This window comes from Onychomys torridus, chromosome 3 (assembly GCF_903995425.1).
Source record: "Onychomys torridus chromosome 3, mOncTor1.1, whole genome shotgun sequence".
Lineage (NCBI taxonomy): Eukaryota > Metazoa > Chordata > Mammalia > Rodentia > Cricetidae > Onychomys > Onychomys torridus.
The window spans coordinates 85,696,334-85,718,687 of NC_050445.1; the positions used below are offsets into that span (position 1 = coordinate 85,696,334).

The 22,354-nt window shown below is 40.4% G+C and overlaps 1 protein-coding gene across 1 annotated transcript in view; it reads right to left on the reverse strand.

Moving 5' to 3' along the window:
* LOC118580079 (succinate--CoA ligase [GDP-forming] subunit beta, mitochondrial) overlaps positions 1-22,354 on the reverse strand; it is a gene marked incomplete at its 5' end in the record, with an annotated part of 133,545 nt that overhangs the window by 108,536 nt on the left and 2,655 nt on the right. Inside the window, 3 exons of the mRNA XM_036181885.1 lie at positions 5,073-5,169; positions 12,324-12,413; positions 14,532-14,684. Of these exons, the coding sequence (XP_036037778.1) occupies positions 5,073-5,169; positions 12,324-12,413; positions 14,532-14,684 (340 nt within the window). The remainder of the gene's footprint in view (positions 1-5,072; positions 5,170-12,323; positions 12,414-14,531; positions 14,685-22,354) is intronic.

The window sequence follows — 22,354 nt, forward strand, 5'->3', positions numbered from 1 at the left end:
AAAAAAGAATAAACAAAATAAAAGCTAGACAAAAAGGAGAAATTAACCCTTACATACCAATGGACTCTTTCATGCTGATTTCCCTGCTGACACTTTTCCCAATGTACTTACAGAGATGTGGTGATACAGGTGGACTCAGTTCTATGTCAACAACAGGCCAATAAAATCAACTTGCCCTGCTTGCTCAAACCTTAGCTTTCTTACTTAATTCAACAACAAACAACTGTGATAAAATGTATTTTCAGAGGTGTGGAGCTTAGCTCAGACATTAAGAATTTCAGTGTCACATAACTGAAACTTCAGTTCTATAGAAAATTCATCTTGAACAAAAACCAGTCTGTGTACAAAGTAGGAGAAAAAACAGACTTATTAATATTTATAAAACAATTTCCACCATCAAAAACATATTGTTACATGGTTGATAGATTATACAAATGAATTTTCCTTCTGAACAAATATCAAAGAAAGCCAAAGTACTTTTATTCATAGGGTGTTTGTGCTGTTTTGTTTAGTGGTGTGAGATTTTGCAAGCTACTAATTCAGCCACCTTGATGGAGAACATGACTGACGGTAAGAGGCCTCTGACCCCAGAACTTCAACAGAAGAATATGCCACTGAGTTAAACAAAAGAAAAAATGAATTTCAGAAGAGAGACATACACATAAAGGGAACAAAAAAAACAGCAGGAAATACGACTGTCATAATTAGTTTGGAAAATAATCTGTCTTGAAGCAATGTGCTGTTTGATTTGTGATAAATAACCATAATGTGCTATTCAAATGTGCCTTGCCAAGCCGGCTTTAAAATGCTGATGCTTTAAAAGGAGTCCTGCTTTCCATTAAATATTGATGTTCCCAGAGTTGTATACTTTTTAGAACTTTTATCCAGTTGCTATGAAGAGAAAATAGATATGAGGCAAGATGGGATGGGGACTGTACAGAGCCAGAAAGGATCATGAAAATAGAGCCTTGTGTCTAATGAGAGAAACAGAGGACACCCACTAACAACATGGGCACTTGTTAGCATGAAGCAACAGGGTGGTTATTTAGGGAAATCTGAAGAAAGAAAGGAATTTGATGTGCCAGTTAACTTTGGATCACCCAGCTTTAATTCTCAAGAAATCTGGGCCACACAGTCACTGTTCTAAGTGGTTCTCACTTCTTTAATTCAGTGAATGGAGGCATCTCTAGATGGAGTTGACTTGTAACAGAAATTGGAAATCTCTGGGCATATTGGGGGAGACCATTCTATGAACTGTAGGATGGCTAGCAACCGCCCTCCATTTACCAAGCAGGTGTCAAAAGCACCAATGCCAAGTTATGACAATTTTCTGACCAATATCTCCTGGGGGATGGATAAGGTACTGATCACTTGTTTAAAGACCCCCCAAATGGTATTTTGTGATCAAAGATGGTGGAAAGGGAAGAAGTGACTTTGGAAAATGAAAGAATAAATGGACAGCCAGTTACATAAACCTGTAAGAAAAAATTATTCTCATGTGGCTAGAAATGTACTGAATTAATTTGGTACTACAGTTAAATCAGGGAAGAACAGAGGTGACTGTTCTTTAACTACTGAAGCAATGATCTAATTTTGTTTCAATAAAGGCTGAGTCACTTGTGTAGAGGTGTTTTCATTGTATTGTTCCATTTTTCAATAGGAAATAAATGGCCTTTCTTTGAAACCATGTGAGCATGGACCGATGACTGGCCTAGGCTGGACATGGGAACTAAACACAGCTAACGAGAACCAGGTGAAGGGCGTTCTGTGGCTGCTGGAATGGTCAACACTGGGCACCATTTTTGCTGCCAGCGTCGAGAGCTGCCTGAGTTAGAACAATTCAGAGAAAGCAGGGCTATTTGATTCCTTCAGCTGAGTGAAGGGATTTGGTCAATGGACAATAAGAGAAGCCTCATTCTTTACTAAGCACATGCTGCTCCACATCTTGAACTCCTGTTAAGTGAGTAAAAGTAACCTATATAGGAGCTGGTGGACAAAACTCAGCCAAGGTTAATATGTTTTGGTAGGTCACTAGGAACCATTATAATCCTAGCAAAGAGTCACTAAAGCACAATAAAGCTCAGTGTCAAATTACCCTCTGAACGAGATTGTTAAGCACATTGGAAGGAACTGTTCTTAGACCGGAATTTTTCCATGCCAAACTTTTCCCAGTGGTGACTCAGCAGCTTTGATGTTAATGAAGTCACTGTTTTTCACCAATAGGATGTTGTGGAAGAACATGAACAATAAAGTGAATTTAAAAAAAAAAAAAATGTTCCTTAGTATGCAATGGGACAAGGAGGAAAGTCTCCTACAAAGAAATGGCACAATGGCTAGCTTTTAAGTCAAAATGTTTATGTGACAGACAGCTCTTAAGCCTCCAGATTATAAGAATAATTAAAGTGTTCATGTGAAATGTTCTGTTAGCAAATGATGTAAGCAGCTAGACTATAACTATTGCAGAGATCTAAACGACTGCATCTTTAGATCCTAGAGAGGACTGCAGTCGGCACTGTGACAGCAACGAAGACCCATCTGACCCATTAGGGCATTAATCAGCATTTCCTAATTGGGTGTAATTTGACTACTGCTCGTTAGAGTTATAAACCAACACTCTCATTTAGTTGTGATTATAATTCAATAGCCAAACTTTTACGCTACAATGAACAAATTAATAGCTAAAGATAATTTTGGTCTTAAAAATATCATGTAAGACTTCTGCTTTAATGAACTGTTCATACAGAATGTGTTTTGTGATGATTCCTTAAAAATACTCATGAATTTTTTTCTGTTCTTATTAATTAAAAAGCAAACTCTGGCCTTTATATAAAGTATGTGAACACCTGGCAAGAAAAGTTCCTCGTATAGTCTCCTTCCCTACAGCCAGGTCACAAGGGTGAATGAAACAGTATGACAGCTAAATTCTCACTCTACTCTACTCCGCAGGAAGTTTTGCTTCCTCCCTCTCTTTATTCTTTTTTATGATTGTTTATCTGTACGCACATGATCACACACATGCAGAGGTCAGAGACAACCTCAGGCATCATTCCCTAGGTGTCATCCACTTACTTTTTGAGCCAGAGTCTCTCACTACCCTGGAACTCACCAATTAGGTTGGTGAGCCTCAGGGATGCCCAGTCCCTGCCTCCTCAGTGCTGCATTGCAAGAACACCAGGAAATCCAACCTTTACTGTGAGTTCTAGGAAAAAATTTAGATCTTCCTGCTTGCAAAAAAATCACTCTGCTGACAGATCCATCTTGCCAGCTCCCTTCTTCAGTCTTTTCTTGCTTTGTAGCCCATGATGCTCTGGAACTCCTGACTCTCCTGTGGCTAGGATTACTGACCTGCACAGCCAGGTGTGGCTCAATATATTACGTTTAAGAGCCTTATAGTAAATTCCTTCATTTCTTGAGTATCAGCCTTCAGCTCTGAAAACGCAGCATGCATGTGACTTGTGTTCTCAAAACATGGGACTATTTCTGGGTCATTCTAATAAGAGCAAAATGGTACTTCTGCAGGGTTGTTTGTGAAAGTCTATCACAGTGCCTGGCATGTAAGTTCAAAAACAGTTGCAGCTATTCTTCCTTCTCTTTATATAAAATACTGAGGGTTTCTTAGTCACAGCAACTAAAAATTAATTAGTAGCTAAGAACACTTGCTGCCCTTGTAGCTAGGAACTCAGGCATGGTTCCTAGCACCCACATGAGGTGGCTCACAAATGCCTGCAACTCCAATTCCAGCGGAGCCAATGGGCAGGCACTTCTAGCCTCTAGAGGCACTTGAAGGCCTGTGGTACACATAAATTCACTCAGGCACATATACATATAAAATAAATCTAAAAAAAACAAGTTTAAATAAACATAACTTGCACATATATAACTTAGTACAGATTTAATCTCGTGGTTATCCATGCAATACCATATTTTCAGCAACTTCCTTAAACAAGAACTTGCCATCAGCTAGACATTGGTTTTCCTGAAAAATCTTATACTGGCTAAGCAGAGGAATGTTCTTTTATGAATGTGGGGGATGGACCTATTTTGTGTCTCACTCTGGGTGTATAACCCAGCTCACCAATCCATAATATCATTTTTACCACTTAGATTAATAAAAAAATTTTTTCTATAAATTTGAAGCTTAGCCAGTGAGGTGTGCAGATCTCTAGCCAGAATATGATGGATGAAGAATCTGAATTTGTCTTGAGGTCTCTCTGGGTTCCAAAGACAGAGTCTTTTAGGTATTCTTTTAGGTATTTGTATTTGAATACAAAACCTCTGAAGAAAACCACGTTGGTCCCCATGGTGGTGTCTGCACATACATATTCAGCCCCTTCCACCTATTCAGCTGCAAAGCCCTAGTTAGCCAGTGCTCATAATGCATGGAAAGGTCAACGTTTGTGAAGCTTATACTCTGGTTTGAACCACTCTACCTATCTGCCACCTGCTCCTCAAAACTGCTCCATGAAGTTCAAAGCCCGTGCTAGGAATGCATCTCTACCAAAGATATTTGCTGAGGCACAAAACAGTGAACAGTGGTACAAGTCATTGCTAGAAGAGAAGTGATTCTCCAAAATACCTCCTTTACCTAAAGCAAATTCAACAAGTGTGTTTAACTGCAGAATAGAGGCTTCTCTGAGATGACGGAAGTCCCATTCAGGACATGATATGAAACTGTCTATAGAGTTTGCAAATTTAAGAGCATCAAACAGTTCAGAAAAAATCAGGTGCAGTTATTAAACCCAAGTATCGTGATACACACCCACACCCAAATCCTTCTATCAGCAGCAACTCCTGTGTAACCTGGCTCTGTGTTTGTCTGCATGCAAGAACTGAATGAAGGGGGTTAAAGTCAGGCAGGAAGTAGCTCCCAGGAAGGCTTGGCATTTGCCTACAGCAAATGCTAAAATGTTGAGCACCATCATGGGAGCATTTGAAATGAGCTGAAATTAAATTACTGAGAGAAATGAACGCAACATGACTGCTGCTGTTGCAGTTTTTTGCAGGCTAATTTACAGTTTATATGCATAATTATAAAAGTCCACTTGTATTTCTAACTTTCTGCTGTTTGTTACCTTGTCCTTCTGGAGTTTCACCAAAGGGGTTCACTTCCACCTGAGTAGCGTCAATCTTCAGGAAGAGATGATACAGCTTTTTAATCTGGTCGGCTGCCTAAGTGTTCAAGTGAGATGGAATTACAGCCAAGCAATACAAAAAAGTTTATTTTGTTCCATTAACGGAATCTTAAAATTAGCAAATTATGTCTTTATTTTCAGTTAGGTTTTCTGAAGGGAAAAATTGAAAAACGTAATTATTTTCATTTCCATTGCTATTCATTAGAAGAGATTGCTCAACTCTCCTCCAGACACTAAGAGAGACCATTATTAAGAAAACAAAATATTTTCTATGCAGCCTAAAAGTGCCATTAATCCTTTTGTGAATTATCATGTCCCTGTTAGTCATGTTAGACTGCAGTATAAGCTACAATCACTAATACAAACAGGCTCCATTTAAGTTAAAAGGTAAACAGGCTTTTGAGAGTTTTTAATGACAAGGTTTTCCTTATTATGCTGGAATAAAATGGTTATTATATTCATCAATCCAAGCCCATAGTCTGCAAAGCAATTCCTGAGTGTCTGCTGGAAACTATGAGACAGAAAGATGAAAGTCTCAAACAGAGCAGCCACAGAACCACGCAGTTGCTACTTGACACGGGAGGTCGCAGAGGCAAAGACCACAGAGAGTGTGCGTATGCAATCCCTCTGTTACCAAGGCTTCACTTCACCCGCTCGTTCTTCTCAGCTAACAAGTCCTCACTGCTCACATCAGGGCAGGCTGGTTTATAGCACGTGGTGGAGCTTGGGACAGCATATGTGGAAGTCATCATACCTCTAGGACAGGCTACACTTTCAACAAATAGGACAAGCCTATGCAACTGTGGTTGCATACAGGGTGGTACTCATCCTTGGCTCTGTTTTACTTCCCATTGCCACTGCATGTCCACCAAGCCAGCCCAGCAGTATGTACCATCAGAGCCATGTGGCCCTGCCCCTTTGCATCTGACACCTGTAGGGCTTGGTTCAAGGTTGCTGGGCCAGCTTGTGAGCAGCTCTGTCCTGTCAAGAGATCAGGGTCATGGGAAGAACAGGGTAGAAGGAAGGGGCCCTTCTACTCCTTCAGTCTTAACTTTCCCAGTTCTTACAGTACCTATGAATGAAATCTCTAAATGTAAATTCATACTGGGGTCAATATTGAAGCCAGCTCACAGTTGATGAAAGCATTTCTATAAATCTCATACTATCTTGAATCTTATTTCAGGCCTTTGTGAAAATTTTCTTAAATCCCAATTGAAATCTGAGGTACATACATAAATTAATGCATCCAATGTGTAAGGCTAAAAGGTTTTGTTTTGGTTTTTTGTTTGTCTCCCAGACTCTCAACTTGCTATGCAAACTCATGGCCCCCTGCTTCACCCACCCTAGGCAGTGGGGTTGCCAGCATTTGCTATTATACTAGACCAAGACAGAATCTTTTGACTTTGAAGTATTTTATGAGTAGGCAACAGATACAAATTTTATAAAGCTCCTCAGTATGTCAGGGTTTCTCCATGATTCTGTTTCCCAACTACAGCTTTGCTGCTCTTCTGAGGCAGACACCAACAGCTTCTGTTTTGTCTGAGATACACTCTATGCACATGCAAAGATGCACACTTCCCATCTTTACAAAACAACAAATGCCTCTATCCTTATTAATAGAAACCTTCACTGCCAGGATAAATAGGACATTCTTTTAATTGTCAGATCATATTTTATTGTGTGGCTTATCTACCATTCATTACATTCATCACTTAAATAATGACCATATGGATTGTTTCTAACAGCTTCATTTAAGTTAAAATATCATCTTTCTTGTCTTTGTAATACATGTGATTAGGTTTTATAGGGTAAGTCCCCACAGCAGTGGCAGAATGGATAGAAACATTTCATTTATTGTTTATTGTATATGCATTTGATTATGCGTATGTGTTTGCAGGTTTGTGGCTATATGCAAATGTGTGTACACGACTGATGTGTTATGCATATGGTTGTTATGTGGAGTCTTTGGATATTGTTCCTCTAAACTATCCATTTGGGGTTTTTTTGAGACAGGCTCTCACGCTGGCCTGGAGACTCATCAAGTTGTCTAGGCTGAGTAGTCAGCAAGACCCACAGATCCGCCTGTGTCTACCTTCCCAGCACTGGGATTGAACTCAGGGCCTTGTGCTTGCTAAAGCACTAAAATCTCCCTGCAGCCCTGAAAGCACTTTAAATCTGAATGATTCTATTAAAGTGCTCCGGGAACTACCCTGAACTCCCACAAGCCAGTCTAGAAAGACTTTCCACTCACCACCATTCAGCTTCTGCACCGTGCTGATGCAGTGCTGATGCAGTGATGACATGGCAAGTGAGAGCAGGTACTGTGCATGAAGTGTTCATGAAAATCTCATATTGTGAATAAGTCTGAGCATCATTCTAGCTCCTAAGATATGTTTGTATTTTTCTTTTCTATGGATTTTGTATATTTACCTGTTGAGATTTCAATTTTTTTAAATCAGGAACCTGAAGTGTTTTTATATGAATAAAATTTGCTCTTTATCCCATATAAATTACAAATGTGTTTCTCCTTTAACATTTATCTTTCAGCCATGTTTGTGTTACTCCTACCACATGGGAATCTAAGGACAATCACATCACTCATGTCTCATGGCTTCTGGCTTTTTGACAAACTTTCAAAAGGCCAATCTCATTTTAGAAACAGTCTAAAAGATCTCTCACAATTTTTTTGTTTACTTTATTGTTTCCTGGTTTCAATATTGACACTTTTTTAAAGCCCACTGAACTATATTAAATTACAAAGCCAGTCAACTACAAATTATGGACAGTGGTACCCATCCGAGGAAGCCCCAAATACATGGCAGAGCCATGTCAAGGACCTCAGGACTTCAGACCCATGTGCTTTGGTCCACAAGCTAATTTTGCCAGTGTGTTCACAGACTATCAGCACACCTTCTCCAGCATCACAGCTTCCTCTGGGATGTTTACAGCCAGAGTGTGGTCCCTACAGTGGCCTCCTGCAACAGAGGCTAGATATAAAATCAATGGGTGAGTTTCTGGCTTGTTGTGGGGTTTTTGCTTGGTTGGTATCTTCTATCAGAGCAGAGCTCAGCCCACCAAAACTGTTTTTTTCATGTGTGTCTGAGTGTCTAGGATGAAACTGCAAGATATGGCAACTGAGTATCTTTTGGGTTTGGGCTTTGTTTTTGAGGTTGGATCCTATTATATTGCTGGAGTTGGTCTTGTATCCATGAGTGACCTCAGGGAACTGTGACTCAGCCTCTCAGGTAGTTGGGAATATACACATGTGACTCCATGTCTGGCTTTTGAATTGTCACTAGACAGTTGTGGTATAGCTGCATGTGTGCGTGTGGGAGAGCCCTACTTACCTATACCCTATGCCATCCATGTCTATAGCCACTGCCTAGTAAACACTTAGTAAGTGATTTAATGAGTGATTCATCAGTAAGAACAAAGTACCCAATAGAAATAACTTTAGGTACATAAATAAGATTTAATGCAACCATTTCAAAACACTGTGGTAAAATATACAGAATACAGATTTTACCAAGGCAACCAACCACTGCCAGATGTACATGCAGTCCCTCAGCATCAGATCATCTCTTCATGACAGCACCAGTGACCTACAAGTGTTCCAGTGTTTGCTTTCTCACATGCCTCCCTGCACCAATCCTCATGCCTCACGGCAGCATCCTGAATCAGAGACTCCTGTTTTTACACATGATACAAACATCTATGCTGAGCTCATGGGCCATCCATCCTTCCTACTGTGCAAACAAACTGGGTACCCCTCAATAAATTCCAAGCCATCCACACCTCATTCCTTCTAATTGTCCCTCTCTCTTCCCTCCTTCTCCTTCCCCAGTGCATGTATTCTGGGCCTGCAGAATGACCTCAACTAGGCCATGAGTCCCCAGAGAACAAGGACTATCTTTCAGTACTTTGGACACAGCCTAGAAAAGCAACATGCAATTAGTGCTTGTTCAGTGAGCAAACAGTCAAACCTGTGAAGATGCCTGCCTGCCTTACATACGACCTGTCTTAAAGTTTGTATTCTTTCTTTCCTTTCCTTGGCAACTTGGCTCCTTGGTAACCCCAAGAAGCTGCATATTCACCTTTCCTTCTCTGCATAGCACATTCAGAAAGTGTTTGGGGCACTGGGGAAACATAATTATGCCATTTGAGAGCTATAAATAACCCTTAATTTTTCTATACATATGGAGGTGGCAAGGGTGTCTTAGGATATATTTAATATTACTTAATATTGTTATCATCTGTAGAGCTCTCCACTGTGTTCATAAGCTGAGCGTTCCAACAATGGGTGGACAGCTTTTACCCACTCTAGGTTTATTCTGCTTCCACATTCTGACACCTGTTGTTGATATCCTAGAAGCAGTCAATGTAGACAGCCTAGACATCTGATTTCATTTCATCTTGCAGATGCCAAATGCTTCGGGAGCACATAATATACATATGTGGTGTACTGTGCCATGAGCCATGACAGCACAGCAGTGAGCCATGTACCTGTTGTGATGGAGATTAGGATCTAGAAAAGGAGACTATAGAAAAACAGAAGAAAGGCACACGTGCAGGCACAGAGTATGTGCACAGGTGACTGAATACACTTAGAATCAAATGTGGGATCAAATAACTGTAACGTCATGACTTCATAAGAAACTGGCTTTCAGGGATCAACATCTCTATATGAGTAGCCTTTAAATAGCCCTTTTAAAAAGGCAAATGTAGTCAGCAACCTCATTCTCACAACATGAAACTAACCACTACAGCACAGAGCCCAAGACTGGTCCAGCATCTTCCTTTGAGCAGACTGCCTCTAGAGCACCTCTCTGCCAGTCTTGGAAAGGACAATTCTTTCCTCTAGTTGTCTGCCGAATGCTGGCTGTTTTGTCTCTTCCTGGGGCTTAGTCCAGGAGGGCCTGTCATCTTCTACCATCGTGAATCCTTTCCTTTTCAATAGTCTTTACCCCCATTTTCTAATGAGTGCTGTCTCCATTTCCTTAAACACTTCTGAAGTCTTGTTCCACTTTATCCTTCTTTGACTTACTTACTGCCACTATCACACTTCCAGAGATAGCATTAAAATCTAAAAGTTGAAAGAAATCAGTGAAAAAAAAAAATGTTCCCAAGCTAAATAGGAGCTGTTAGGTCCCATGTCCAAAGATCCAACTCCCCACAGGTAGAACTACCATTGCAGGGCTGGTGAGATGACAGTGGCAAAGGTTCCACCTGCCAAACCTGGTGACTTGACCTCAATCCCCAGAACCCACATGGTGGAAAGAGAAAGGACTCCAGCAAGTTGTCCTCTGATCAGGAGCACCATGGTACATGCATTCCCACACACATATACACACAAACACACACAAAAAAAAAACAAAGAAAATACTAAAAAAAAATTTCTAAATGATTATTAACTCTTCCCCAAATACCTACATCTTTTTTCTTGCTATTATTCCCCAAGCAATAAAATATAACAGCTGTTTACAGAGCATTGATATTTGTAGGGGGTATAAGATGCCTGGGTGAGGATGTGTGTCAGTTATGGATAAGCAAACGCTAAGCCATTTTCTAAAAGGAACTTGGAAATGAATTAGATTTCTGTATTCTTGGGAATACTGATGGCAATCCTCTAGGGGTACTGTGAGAACTTGCTATGCAGTCACTGGGCAGCTCCAGGCCAGTGACTGCACACAGAGTTACTAAGGAAGCCTCTCAGGGTTAAAGAGGGAAAGGGCAGGAGAACAGGCAGAAAAGATCTTCTGATTTAGCTGTGGGATGAAGCTTGCCTGTGCCATGGGTCACACCAAAGGCAGAACCGGATGTTCATGAGAATATTCTGTCCCCCAAAAGCTTGGAGTACCATTTTCTGTCCTCAAAGTCAAATGATATGACTACTAAGTTGGTTATATTTTTAATTGTTCTGACTGAAACATTGCCTTCATGCCATCTATATTCATTTCAAATACCCATAGCAATTCAAGTGATAAGCATTTTTAATAAACACAATGAGAATCTTCCTTGGTTGAGGGGCTGAGGAGTAAAACCAGGGTCTTACATGTGCAAGGCAAGCATTCTACCACTGAGCTACAACCCCAGCAAAGGAATTCATCATTAATGGAGTATTGTCAACAACTGTTCTCACACAGGACAGAACTGAATCCCTGCTATATACTTCTCAGCTAGTAATCATTATTCCCATTGTATAGATACTGGAAATAAATTCTTAACAGAATGAACTTGTATATACCAAGCAGCACCAGCAATGCTTAAGAAAAATTTCAAAGTTTTTAAAATTTAAAAATTAAAGGTCTGGAGCCATAATTTAGTGATCAGAATTTTTGCCTGTACAAAGCCTCTAGTTAGATTCCCAGCATCACATCTACCAAGTGTGCTGGTATCTGCCTGTAATCCCAGGGCTCATGAGGTGGAACCAAGAGACTCATAAATTCAAGACCAGCCTGAGACACATGAAACCCTGTCTCAAAATCATGGTAACAAGATATCTTCAAACAGCATGAAGTTTATGTACCTACTTGCAAAATACATACAAACCTCTATCACATACAAATATATATATATATATATAATATAATTATATAATCATCATAAATTTGTAGAACAAATCTGCATCAAAAATTTGTATACACATATACAATCATCTATATATACATATATAGATATATACACACACATTATAAACCTGCAGTACACACACACACACACACATACCCCCATATATATGTATTCATACGTATCTCTAACATACATATGTATGCATGAACACACATACACACACACCCATATATACACACATCATAAAATTACAAGCACACACTATCATTCATACACATACACACACACAACTATCACATATAGATATACATCTCTATCATATATATACACCTCTACCACATACAAACATACATACATACATACATACATACATACATACATACACGTTTCTATCATATATATATGCATACACACCCATCTCTATCAGACACATTACATACATCATAAGCATCACCTCTTAGAATGGCAGGAAATATTTTCTTGACCATAAACAAGTTGGGGAAAGATTCTGACACAGTCATCTTGTTTTCTGTCAAAGTCACAAGCATCAGCGGCAATTAAACAAGTTCCTGCAATATTTTCTAAAACAAGGCAAACACGCTACACTAAACAGCTCTGTACCTGAAGTTTCAAAGGCCCAAGGAAGCCTAGATTTTCTGCCATCCGCTGGGCCTGGCTGTCCTTTATCCCTTCAAAAATGTCAATCTGCTCCTAGTAGAAATATATCAAATGAACAAAATTCAGAAGTCAAGTATGAAGATTTAAACCTCAAAGCAAACGTTTAGTATTTACTGGCAAATGAGTAATTAAAGTGTGGCACCCTTCCATAAAGCTCTGAGCAGAGCTACTGTGGCTGCCTATAGGCTACATTTTAATTAGCAGGCCATCTATGAAACAGCCCTTCCAAAAACTATATAATTCTTCAAGGTGGCATGCTGACAAGATGATCTGATGCCAGTTTTCACTTTTAATTACTACACAGATGGCATTGATGAATATTTAGTCAGTTAATTTTTGTGACATCTTTTGGAAGGCAACCAAAGAAAGGCTTTGCTGTCTAATATTGCTATTAAGTTTGGAGTTGTCATACACAGGTTAAATATTATCTTATGACTTGAGTACTTTATTCATATGAAAATTATTAATAATACCTTCACTCTACAAAGAGCTGTTCTGTCAAAAACAATGAATGCTCTTCATGTGCATTAGTTCATGCATTATATTAGCAAATGGGATTGTTTTAGATAATGTTAATTTTGAAAATGGCTAGACATTTATGAGTTAGCCCGTGTATAAAGCTTCAATTAAACTTCCAAAGCAGTTAATCTATCTATGTAACACTGATGAGAGAATATTTTTAAAACAATCACTGAAATGTGGGTACAGTATATAGAAAAGCAGATTCAGAAAACAGGATTCTTCCCCTACTTAAGGGGAAACAAAACAATTTCTGAAGGAAATAGTATTTCTTGTAGAAAATTTTAATGAAATTAGACATTAAGAACCCACATTAAAAACTAGGTTCATGGTTCTAAATGCTCAGTTGATAAGAATGGCACCTGAGCATTTCTTCCTATTAATCCACTTAATCGTCATGATGCTGGAGTAGAAACCACATTATCATTACTTACTTTAAAAATTGAAGCTTAAGGTTTGATAGAATTACCACCTCTTTGGATCTGACTACAGATCTCTCTGAAACCAATCTTAGTGTGACAATTTTAAGGATATGGACCTCTGAATGCCTATTTTTCCCTGGACAGTCTGTAAGGTTTAGTATCCATTTTCAACTTGATAGGGTCTAGATTACAGAAGAGGTAAGTCTCTGGGCATGCTTGGGAGGGCTTGCCTAGGCTAAATATACTGAGAAGCAAAGACCCACCCTGAGTGTGAATGGTATCATTTCATGGATCAGTCTTAGAGTGGTAGAAATCTGTGAGCTGAGCACCAGGATCATCTCCCTCTGCTTCTTGACTGTGGATGCAGTGTGCCCGGCTGCTTCCCACTGCTTCTGCCTTCCCCACCATGGCTGACTGCATCCTCAAACTACAGGCCACAATAAATCATCCCTTAAGCCATCCCTGGTGCATAAGTGGGCTCTCTGGAGCCCACTACCTATGGTGGGACACCTCGTGCAGCCTTGCAGGGGGAAAGGCACGGACTTGCCTCTTCTGTATATGCTCAGCCACAGGAGGCCTTGCCTTCTTGTGGGGGGAAATGGGAGTGGGTTGGGATGGGGAGGAGGGGGTGGGGGGTTGGAGAAGGGAAGAGGGGGAATCTTTGATTGGTGTGTAAAATGAATGAAAAAATTTTCTTAATACAGAGACTCACCCACATCCAGTTATATAAGAGATAGTGTCTGCAGCCTTGGTACTGGGGGAGGGGCTTGAACCTGCCTCAGCTGAGTGTGCCAGGCTCTGTTGACTCTACATGGCAGTTCTTGCCTTGGAGGAGTAGGAATGGGGGATGGATTGGGGGGAAGGCTGGTTAACCATACCCTGGTTAAAGGCAGGGAGCCAACCGAGCAGACATAGGGACACAGCAGTGCTCTCTTGTTGTTAATCCTTGAGTCAGGCTGAACAAAAAGAAACGATGCAGAAAGACAAAGCAGGGAGGAGAGAGAAGAAAAAGGCTCAGGGAGAAAGAAAAGGTCCTTCGAATACGGGACACTTCAATTCTGCAGGACTCCCAAACAGGTGCCAGTTAGACTCACCATCGTCACCTCACACTGCAGCCACAGGTTCACTGCTCCCAGCCTCAGCCTCCCATTAGATGCTGAGCAGCTACTACCACAACACTCAGTTAACATGACCAGCTAATCAAACATACCTTAAAGATGAGTTCTGGATTCTTAGCTGCCACTTCTTCAATATCAACGCCCCCCTGGGGGCTGCCCACGATCACGGGACCATTGAAGGACCGGTCCATCAGAATGGCCAAGTAGGTTTCTCGAGAAATGTCCAGGGCTTCAGCAACCATCACCTAGTGCATAAATGAAAAAAGTCCAGCTAAGTTGGCATCAAACAGATGTGAGCTTGGAAATCTCAACCTCTACCCACAAAAGGCAAACGGCGTCGTTTCCAGGCTCCAGACATGCAGTGAGTCCGTGTCCAGAGGACTGAGGCTTTTACATAGGTGCACAGGACCACTTGTCACCTCCTTAATTGATCTCGTTAAAGTGCTCAAGTGACGGGGATCTGGTTTGCCTCAGGAAGCATTCCCACTCACATCTTCATTTTTCCTTCTGGTGAATCTATCACTTGAGGAAAGCTCTAGGGACACAGCTGTTCTATTTATTTATTTATTTTTCATCCTGGCATGATAGGACTCCGGACGACATGGAGATTGAACCCTGTTCCTCTGGAACATCAGTCAGTGCTCTTAACCGCTGAGCCACCTCTCTCCTCACCACAGCTGTTCTAGTTAGACACATTAAGAGTACATATATATTATTACATTGGCTCTACTCTGATGTAATAATGGTAGAAAGCCAGGTTTGACTATCAAAGAAGAGATTTTTTTTAAACAGTATATAGATGTTGTATATATTCATAAATTTTCTTTATTTTATTTCATTTTGTACTCTCTATTTATAAACTTAATATTTGTTCATTTAAGATAATGTGGTCACTGGGCCTGACGGCATAATTTGAACTCTGAGGAGGCTGTGGCAGGAGGATATAGATTTGATTTTGAGGCTAGTCTGGGCAGCTAACTATGACCATTGCTTTAAAAAAAAAAAAAAAAGTAGGGGGAGGGTGACTTGGTGCTCAATGGTAGAGTGCTTGCCTAACATGAAGAATTCCATCCTCAGTGCCAAAATAGAAAAAGAAAAAAAGCAAGAGCCAAGGTCCAGAACAGTTATAGAGAACCTGCTCCATGCTTAGCAGGTCTAAGGTCCTGGGCTCAAACTTCAGCAATAATAATCATAATGACTAAAAATATACTACAAAGCACATAAATTGGAAATTGAATGCAGCACAGCCCCTTTATATCCAGATGTCTTGGACCCAACTGTCAAAATGCTACTGTGACCCCCTTGAACCTCTGTAGTACTTAGAATGAGGGGTTCCTTCCCCTGGGAGGATATGCCATCACTTGTCAGGACAAATCAGAGGCACGTGGGGTGGAGAGAGTGCATTCCCTGGTCATTTTTTCACCAAGCGTCCTTTTGTAATACAGTTTCAACAAATTCAAGAAAAACTCTTACGAGTTAAGCCCCTTTCATTTTTTATCTGTAAGCACTTCAGCAATGGATCAATTCTCACATGCAATCACATCATGCACATTAGAATGCCTTGCTTTTGTTTCTGATTTTTTTTTTTTTTTTTTTTTTTAAGACCTGGCCTGGAACTCACTACAAAAGCAAGAATGACCTAGTTCTCAAGTACTGAGATTATAGGCATTTGACAGGCTTAAGCAGTGCTGGGGATCGAACCCAGGGCTCTACGCATTTTATCAACTAAGCTACAGATCCTGCCCTGTTTTAAAACTTTTTGACCCTACAACTTGGATGCTTTTCTAAGAGTTTTCTCTTTCCACCATGACGATACAATACTTATATGATTATATTTATTTAACCATATGCATGTGGTATTTACATGGACAATTTTCACAGCTGAAATGCTGCCCTAGTCATTACTTTTGTATATGTATCTCTGCTCATTTGTTTTATTCCCTGTAAGGGTATAAAATAGTTAAGATTTCAATTAGTACTAACAAATTGCACTTGAGAAAGAGTTGTCTCAACTTACAGAAATCCAACAGGAATGGTGGAAATGTCTTGGCTGAAGTTTTGAAAAGCATAAACACGCACATAAATAATCAATAATAGACTTGAAAATAATCTTAAAAAACAAAATCATAGCACCTTTCCTAAAAGTAGTTTAGTACTAGGTTTCATTTTTAAAGTGGCCAGGCAGTAGTGGCACACGCCTTTAATCCCAGCACTCCGGAGGCAGAGCCAGGCGGATCTCTGTGAGTTCGAGGCCAACCTGGGCTACCAAGTGAGTTCCAGGAAAGGCACAAAGCTACACAAGGAAACCCTGTCTCAAAAAAACCAAAATAATAAAAAAAAGTTATATACTAAAAGGCATTATATTTTAGCTACCCAGATGGCCCTAAAACGTTTTATTAATATAATATAAACATTAAAAGCTCTAATGGAAAGATATGAAGCTCCTTTTCAAGCTTTTATTGAATTTACCACCAATTAAAAACAAAATATTAGGACAAGAAATGTGGCTCAGTGGTATAGCACATACTCAACACATGAGGCCCTTCATACAACTCCCAAGATCCGGCATCTCTTCCTAATTCCCACAAAAGAGCCAATTCTTGGATGTTGCTAGTATCAGGACTATCACAGACCCAGGCCGATTTTAAGTTGCTTGTTCTTTAAATGACTAAAAGTCCAACCACCTGCCCACAGCTTTCCTCCTGGCCTTCAGAATGCTGAGAACCATCAATTGCCCGATGCATTTCATGAGAAGGGGCTGACCACTGCAAACTGAAGGATTTAATTCTAGTGTTTCCTTCTCAACATGATGACAATGTGCAGCTTTCAGAAATAATATGAAATTCACCTTTATAACCATCAACACACTTTAAGAAATTAAAACAGTTATGTCTTCTAAAGATTTCTTTAGAAGGACAGAGAGATGTTTTATGAAATTTGGCAGGGACAAAATAAAGATGAAGGTAGGATTTTTGAAATTTTAGGTGTAGTATAACTGTTCGTCTGTGTGTGTGTGTGTGTGTGTGTGTGTGTGTGTGTGTGTGTGTGTGAGAGAGAGAGAGAGAGAGCGAGAGAGAGAGCGAGCGAGCAGTGGGGAGTGGGGAGTGGGGGACACATGCTACCATTCAGCGTGGAGGTCAGAGGCATTCTTTATGAATTGGTTCCTTCCTTCCACCTTTGGTGGGTCTGGAGAATTGAACCCAGGTCAGCAGGCTTTTGTGGCAAGCATTTCACTCACTGAGTCAGTTCAGTCTGCCGTTTGTATAAATCCTAACTGGAAAGTTTAATGTTTTTTGATTATCAAGACTTAAGTGTTTGACACGTTTTTGCATTTGCTACATTTATTCATCTCCATAGCATGTGAACATGCTTGCAGAGGCCAAAGAGGATACCATGTGCTCTGTTCCACCACTCTTGGACTTACTTCCCGGTGACAGGGTGTCTAGCTGAGTATGGAACTATGTTAGGTGCCAGTAAGCTGTAGCAACCCTCTGTCCTCAACTACTACAATGTAGAGATTACAAGCAAGCGTGGATTTCTTTCATGGGTGTAGAGATTTGAACAAGTCCTCATGCTTGCATGAGCTCATGATCTCACTCACCGAGCCCTCTCACCATCCCTCACTTTTGACACATAGTCTAATAAAGAGTTAGTCCAGTAAGATACTCAGTGATTGCCGGTGTTCTTAGAAGCAATACCACATTCTACATCTCAGGATAAGTGTCATTCAAGAGCCTTACTCTTCATCTTTTGCAACACTGATGTGCTCTGCATTCCATTATACATCAGTCTGTAAAGACTAGCTGCTTTCTCCAACAGCTCCTACTTGGTAGAAATAATGTCTCACTTCAAAAAAAAAAAAAAAAAAAAAATCCAAGAAACAATGGTTTCTTGTGTTACGAAACCATGTGTGACCCAGGATGCTGAAGTATTTAGGGATTATTACAGAGAAATTTTATGGACTCCACAGCACTCATCCTGGTGGAAGCTCAGGGAGATGAATTTCAAAAGAGGTTCATTTGAGTTCCACAAAGATTATCTCATGGGATGCCCTGGATTTCAGACCGTCTTTATCCTGTTTGGCCAGCATTACCTCTTCTCCTCCTCCCACCCTCATATCCTGTTACTCAAACTTGAAGTCTGAGATGAGGACCAATGTGAAACTATTCATAACTGCAGAGAGCAAGATTAGTAGGGAATTATCTGACTCTATATCTCCTACAGAGTAGTAACTGTTACTGACGACACTGATCACGGATGCCATGAGCAGTACTGCATCACACTCCATTCTGGCCCCAAGCAACATGTAACACAAAGACACTGAGTCAAAAAAATGCCTGGTATACACCAACATATATGCACGTGCATGTGTGTAAGCAGTAAATGGCACCTGGAATAAGCCTAGATTGGAAATTTTATAAGTCGGTAGCTTCAGCTTGAGGATGTGGACACTCCTTCACACTTCTTGCTGACTCCTCCACTCATTCAGATACGATTCGCATAGGAGAAAACAGGAAAGAAGAGAAGATTACAAAGAAGAAATCACCATGGTTAGAAAGCCTGTTTAAGAAAGCACATAGTGCTGAGTTCCACCTTGTAAGTCAGATGCTGGAGGAACTGGTAACCCCACAAGCACAGGCACGAGAGCCCCTGGGCCACATCTACCCAGCCCAGAAGTAATATCATCAGCAACAACATGTTGGACATGTGAACTTAAATGAACACATGAAATTAAAAGTCCAATCCCAGTAATAATTGCTAGTGAAAAGAAGGAGGAAACATTAGGTGCTAATCTAAAAAACAAACCACATCCCAAGCCTCTATGTAACTGTGAGAGCAGAATCAAGGCAGAGCTCAGAAGAGAGTGTTGTCTTATGGACACTGAGGTTTAACAAAGCAAACACAGATTCTCAACAAACTAATGGAGCAGTTTAACACAATTTCTATTGAAAGCTCAGCAGGAGAGTTTTTGACTATCAACTAAGACAAGATTATTCTAAGAAGTGCATGCTCAGGAACAAGAACAGGATAAACTGTACTGAAGAATAACAAAGTGAGAAGATCCGGTACCCACAACCTAAGAACTTACTACATTGTTACAGCAGTTCAGTAGCAGAGGCAGGAGATATATAGGAACACAGCCAGCTAATTTCTGACAAAGACACAAAAGCAATACAATAAAGGGTACAAGGTACAAATGAACACAAGGAAAAACAAAAGCAAAACAAAACCCACCAGCCTTAGTCTGTCACCTTCAAAAGAAACTGACCCCAAACCAGTGCACAAAACATAAAAATGAAAACCATTACGAAGTTAACAAAGAACCTTATTCTTAGACTGTATACCAGGAGTCCAGTCCACAGAAGAGCATGACAGTTTGGACTTCATCAAAACTAAGTATTGTGTTCCACAAACGGTTCTGCTAAGATGAGCAGACGAAGGACAGCAGCAGAATCTGCCAGCACAGGGCATATGCAACAAGCCTAAGCTGACCCGCCCACGTTGCCATGCCAGGCCCTTAGGAGACTGCTGGACTCCGCACTGCGACTGGCCATCCCTCCTAGTGCTCTGACAATGAGCACAGCCTTCAAGGAGAGCCCACAAAGGGCAAACAGGCAAACGAGAAGGAGTCTAACATCTGCAGGAGCATGGCATATGCAATTTTAAATCAGGATGAAATAGCGCTACACATTTACACAAATGGCTAAAGTTTTAAGCAATGACACTATCAAACGCTGGCCAGAATATGAAGAACCCCAGTCATCTGTATGTTGTAGATGGCAATGTAATGCCATCTATTTGCCAAATATTTGGCAGTTTCTAAAGTAAAACCAAACAAAATCAACTGATCATATCATCACATAATTCAAAATCTATCCCCCAATAAAGATTCTATGTACACTAAAATCTGTTTATAAATGTACCGAACACCTCTATTTGTATCAGTCCAACCTGAAACAATCAAGGCATCTACCAATAGATGATGACTTAAGAAATTGTGGAACATGTAGAAGAATGCTATCTAGCAATGAAAAAGATAAGTCTCCATGAATCTCCAAAAAATTATGACAAATGGGGGATAAAAGCTCATTTCAAAGGTTTCATTTCTACAACACTCTAGAACAGTTTGTGTCCCCTCAACATTCATGTGTTATAACCTCATCTCCACTGAGATGCTATTTAGAGACAGGCCTTTGACAAGTGAACAGATCATGAGGAAGACGAACCCAGGAATGGGGTTTGTGCCCTTTTAAATGGTAACTCAGAGCTCCCTCAGCCTTCCAACTATGTTGGAACACAACAAAAATCTGAGCCTCTCCTCACCATGCACTAATGTTGACGGAGACTTTATTTAGACTTTCCATTCTCCAGATGGTGAGAAATGAATTTCACTTATGTACAGCTCACCCAGGTTATGGCAATCTTTTACACCAGTCTGTGGACAGAGACACTAGCATGCAATGTTTCCTGATAGCCAAGACTTTAGCCATGTATTAACTTATTTAAATAATAACACTCCCACAAAGCATGCTATTAGCCACATGAGAGAGCTGGGCAGTGGTGACATATGCCTTTAATCTCAGCACTTGGGAGGTAGAGGCAGAAGCGGTAGATTTCTGAGTTTGAGCCCAGCTTGGTCTATAGAGCAAGTTCCAGGACAGCTAAGGCTACACAGAGACACCCTGTCTCAAAAAACAAACAAAAACAAAGAGAAAAGAAAAATAGTGAGTCGTGGGATAGGAAATCAAATACAACACAGAAAACGAGCAGGAAACTTCATGGCTATCCTGGAACTCAGCACCAAGTGTGGCGCCCGGGCATCTCAGTACCACAATCAAATCTCAAACTTAGGATGATCGTAACTTATCATGGCTCTCTCTGTCTAAGGCCCTTACTGTGTGATGACTGTAATCCCTGGATTCAACTCTGCTCAAGGGAGAAACAGCAGGCACCAAACATCCTGGAAAAGGGGGAAACTGGGATGCTGCTGTCACTTTATCTGGGGCCATCTATGGACTCCCTTCAGACGCCTGTCTTGAAAATGAAAGACACAGTCAGTTGTGACACAGCCTTCCCTGGAATCTCCACTGCCTCACTATCTATAAAATACTCAAAAGGGTTGTCTGTAATCAGGTGCTAGTGAACACTAATCATTCTCACTGACTGAAGACTATGCTCTCAGCAAGAAAGAAGAGATAGAGTCACATGTCCTGATTTGGGAAATAGTCTAGCACTCCACATACACTTGCTCAGCATGCTTTGGAGGATCAGAAGTATAGGTCATTTTCTGCTGCACAGCAAGTTTGAGGCTAGCCTGAGCTACAAAAGAAAAATATGCTCCCCAAACAAAGGAAGCAGAACAATAGCACCAATACTTGTATGTCGTTACAGAAACGTGACAATATACCATGGGTATCAAAGAAGGATGAAGCAACATGTGACAGTTCTTTCCAGGTGGTGAAGGAAAAATTATTACTTTCTGATTTTTATTTTATTGGAAGTTTTACATGTTATTGAACTATAGAATAAAAATACTTAAAAATAAATTACTCTGGTGGTTTTCTGGTGACGCCTCAATCCTCAAGAACATGCTTATCTGCAGCATGTCAGGTACTTAGCTACAAGCCATTTTCTGTAGAATTCTATTACGAGATAGTGCAAATCTGACAAGTAGACGTTTTTATATTCTTTTTACAAGATTAACACACTCTAATCTAAAATCCCATGTGTCCACATAAAACAATTCCCTACAAATAAAAGTACTAATTATGCTTTCTGTGGACAAACTGAATAAGTTATGCAGGTAAAGGCTCACAATCAGATTTAAATGGGAAATAAAGTAGAGTTACAGTCTAAACAAGAACAAATCCACGTGAATTCTGGCAGTCCCTGCATCACCTGAGAGGTGGCTGCA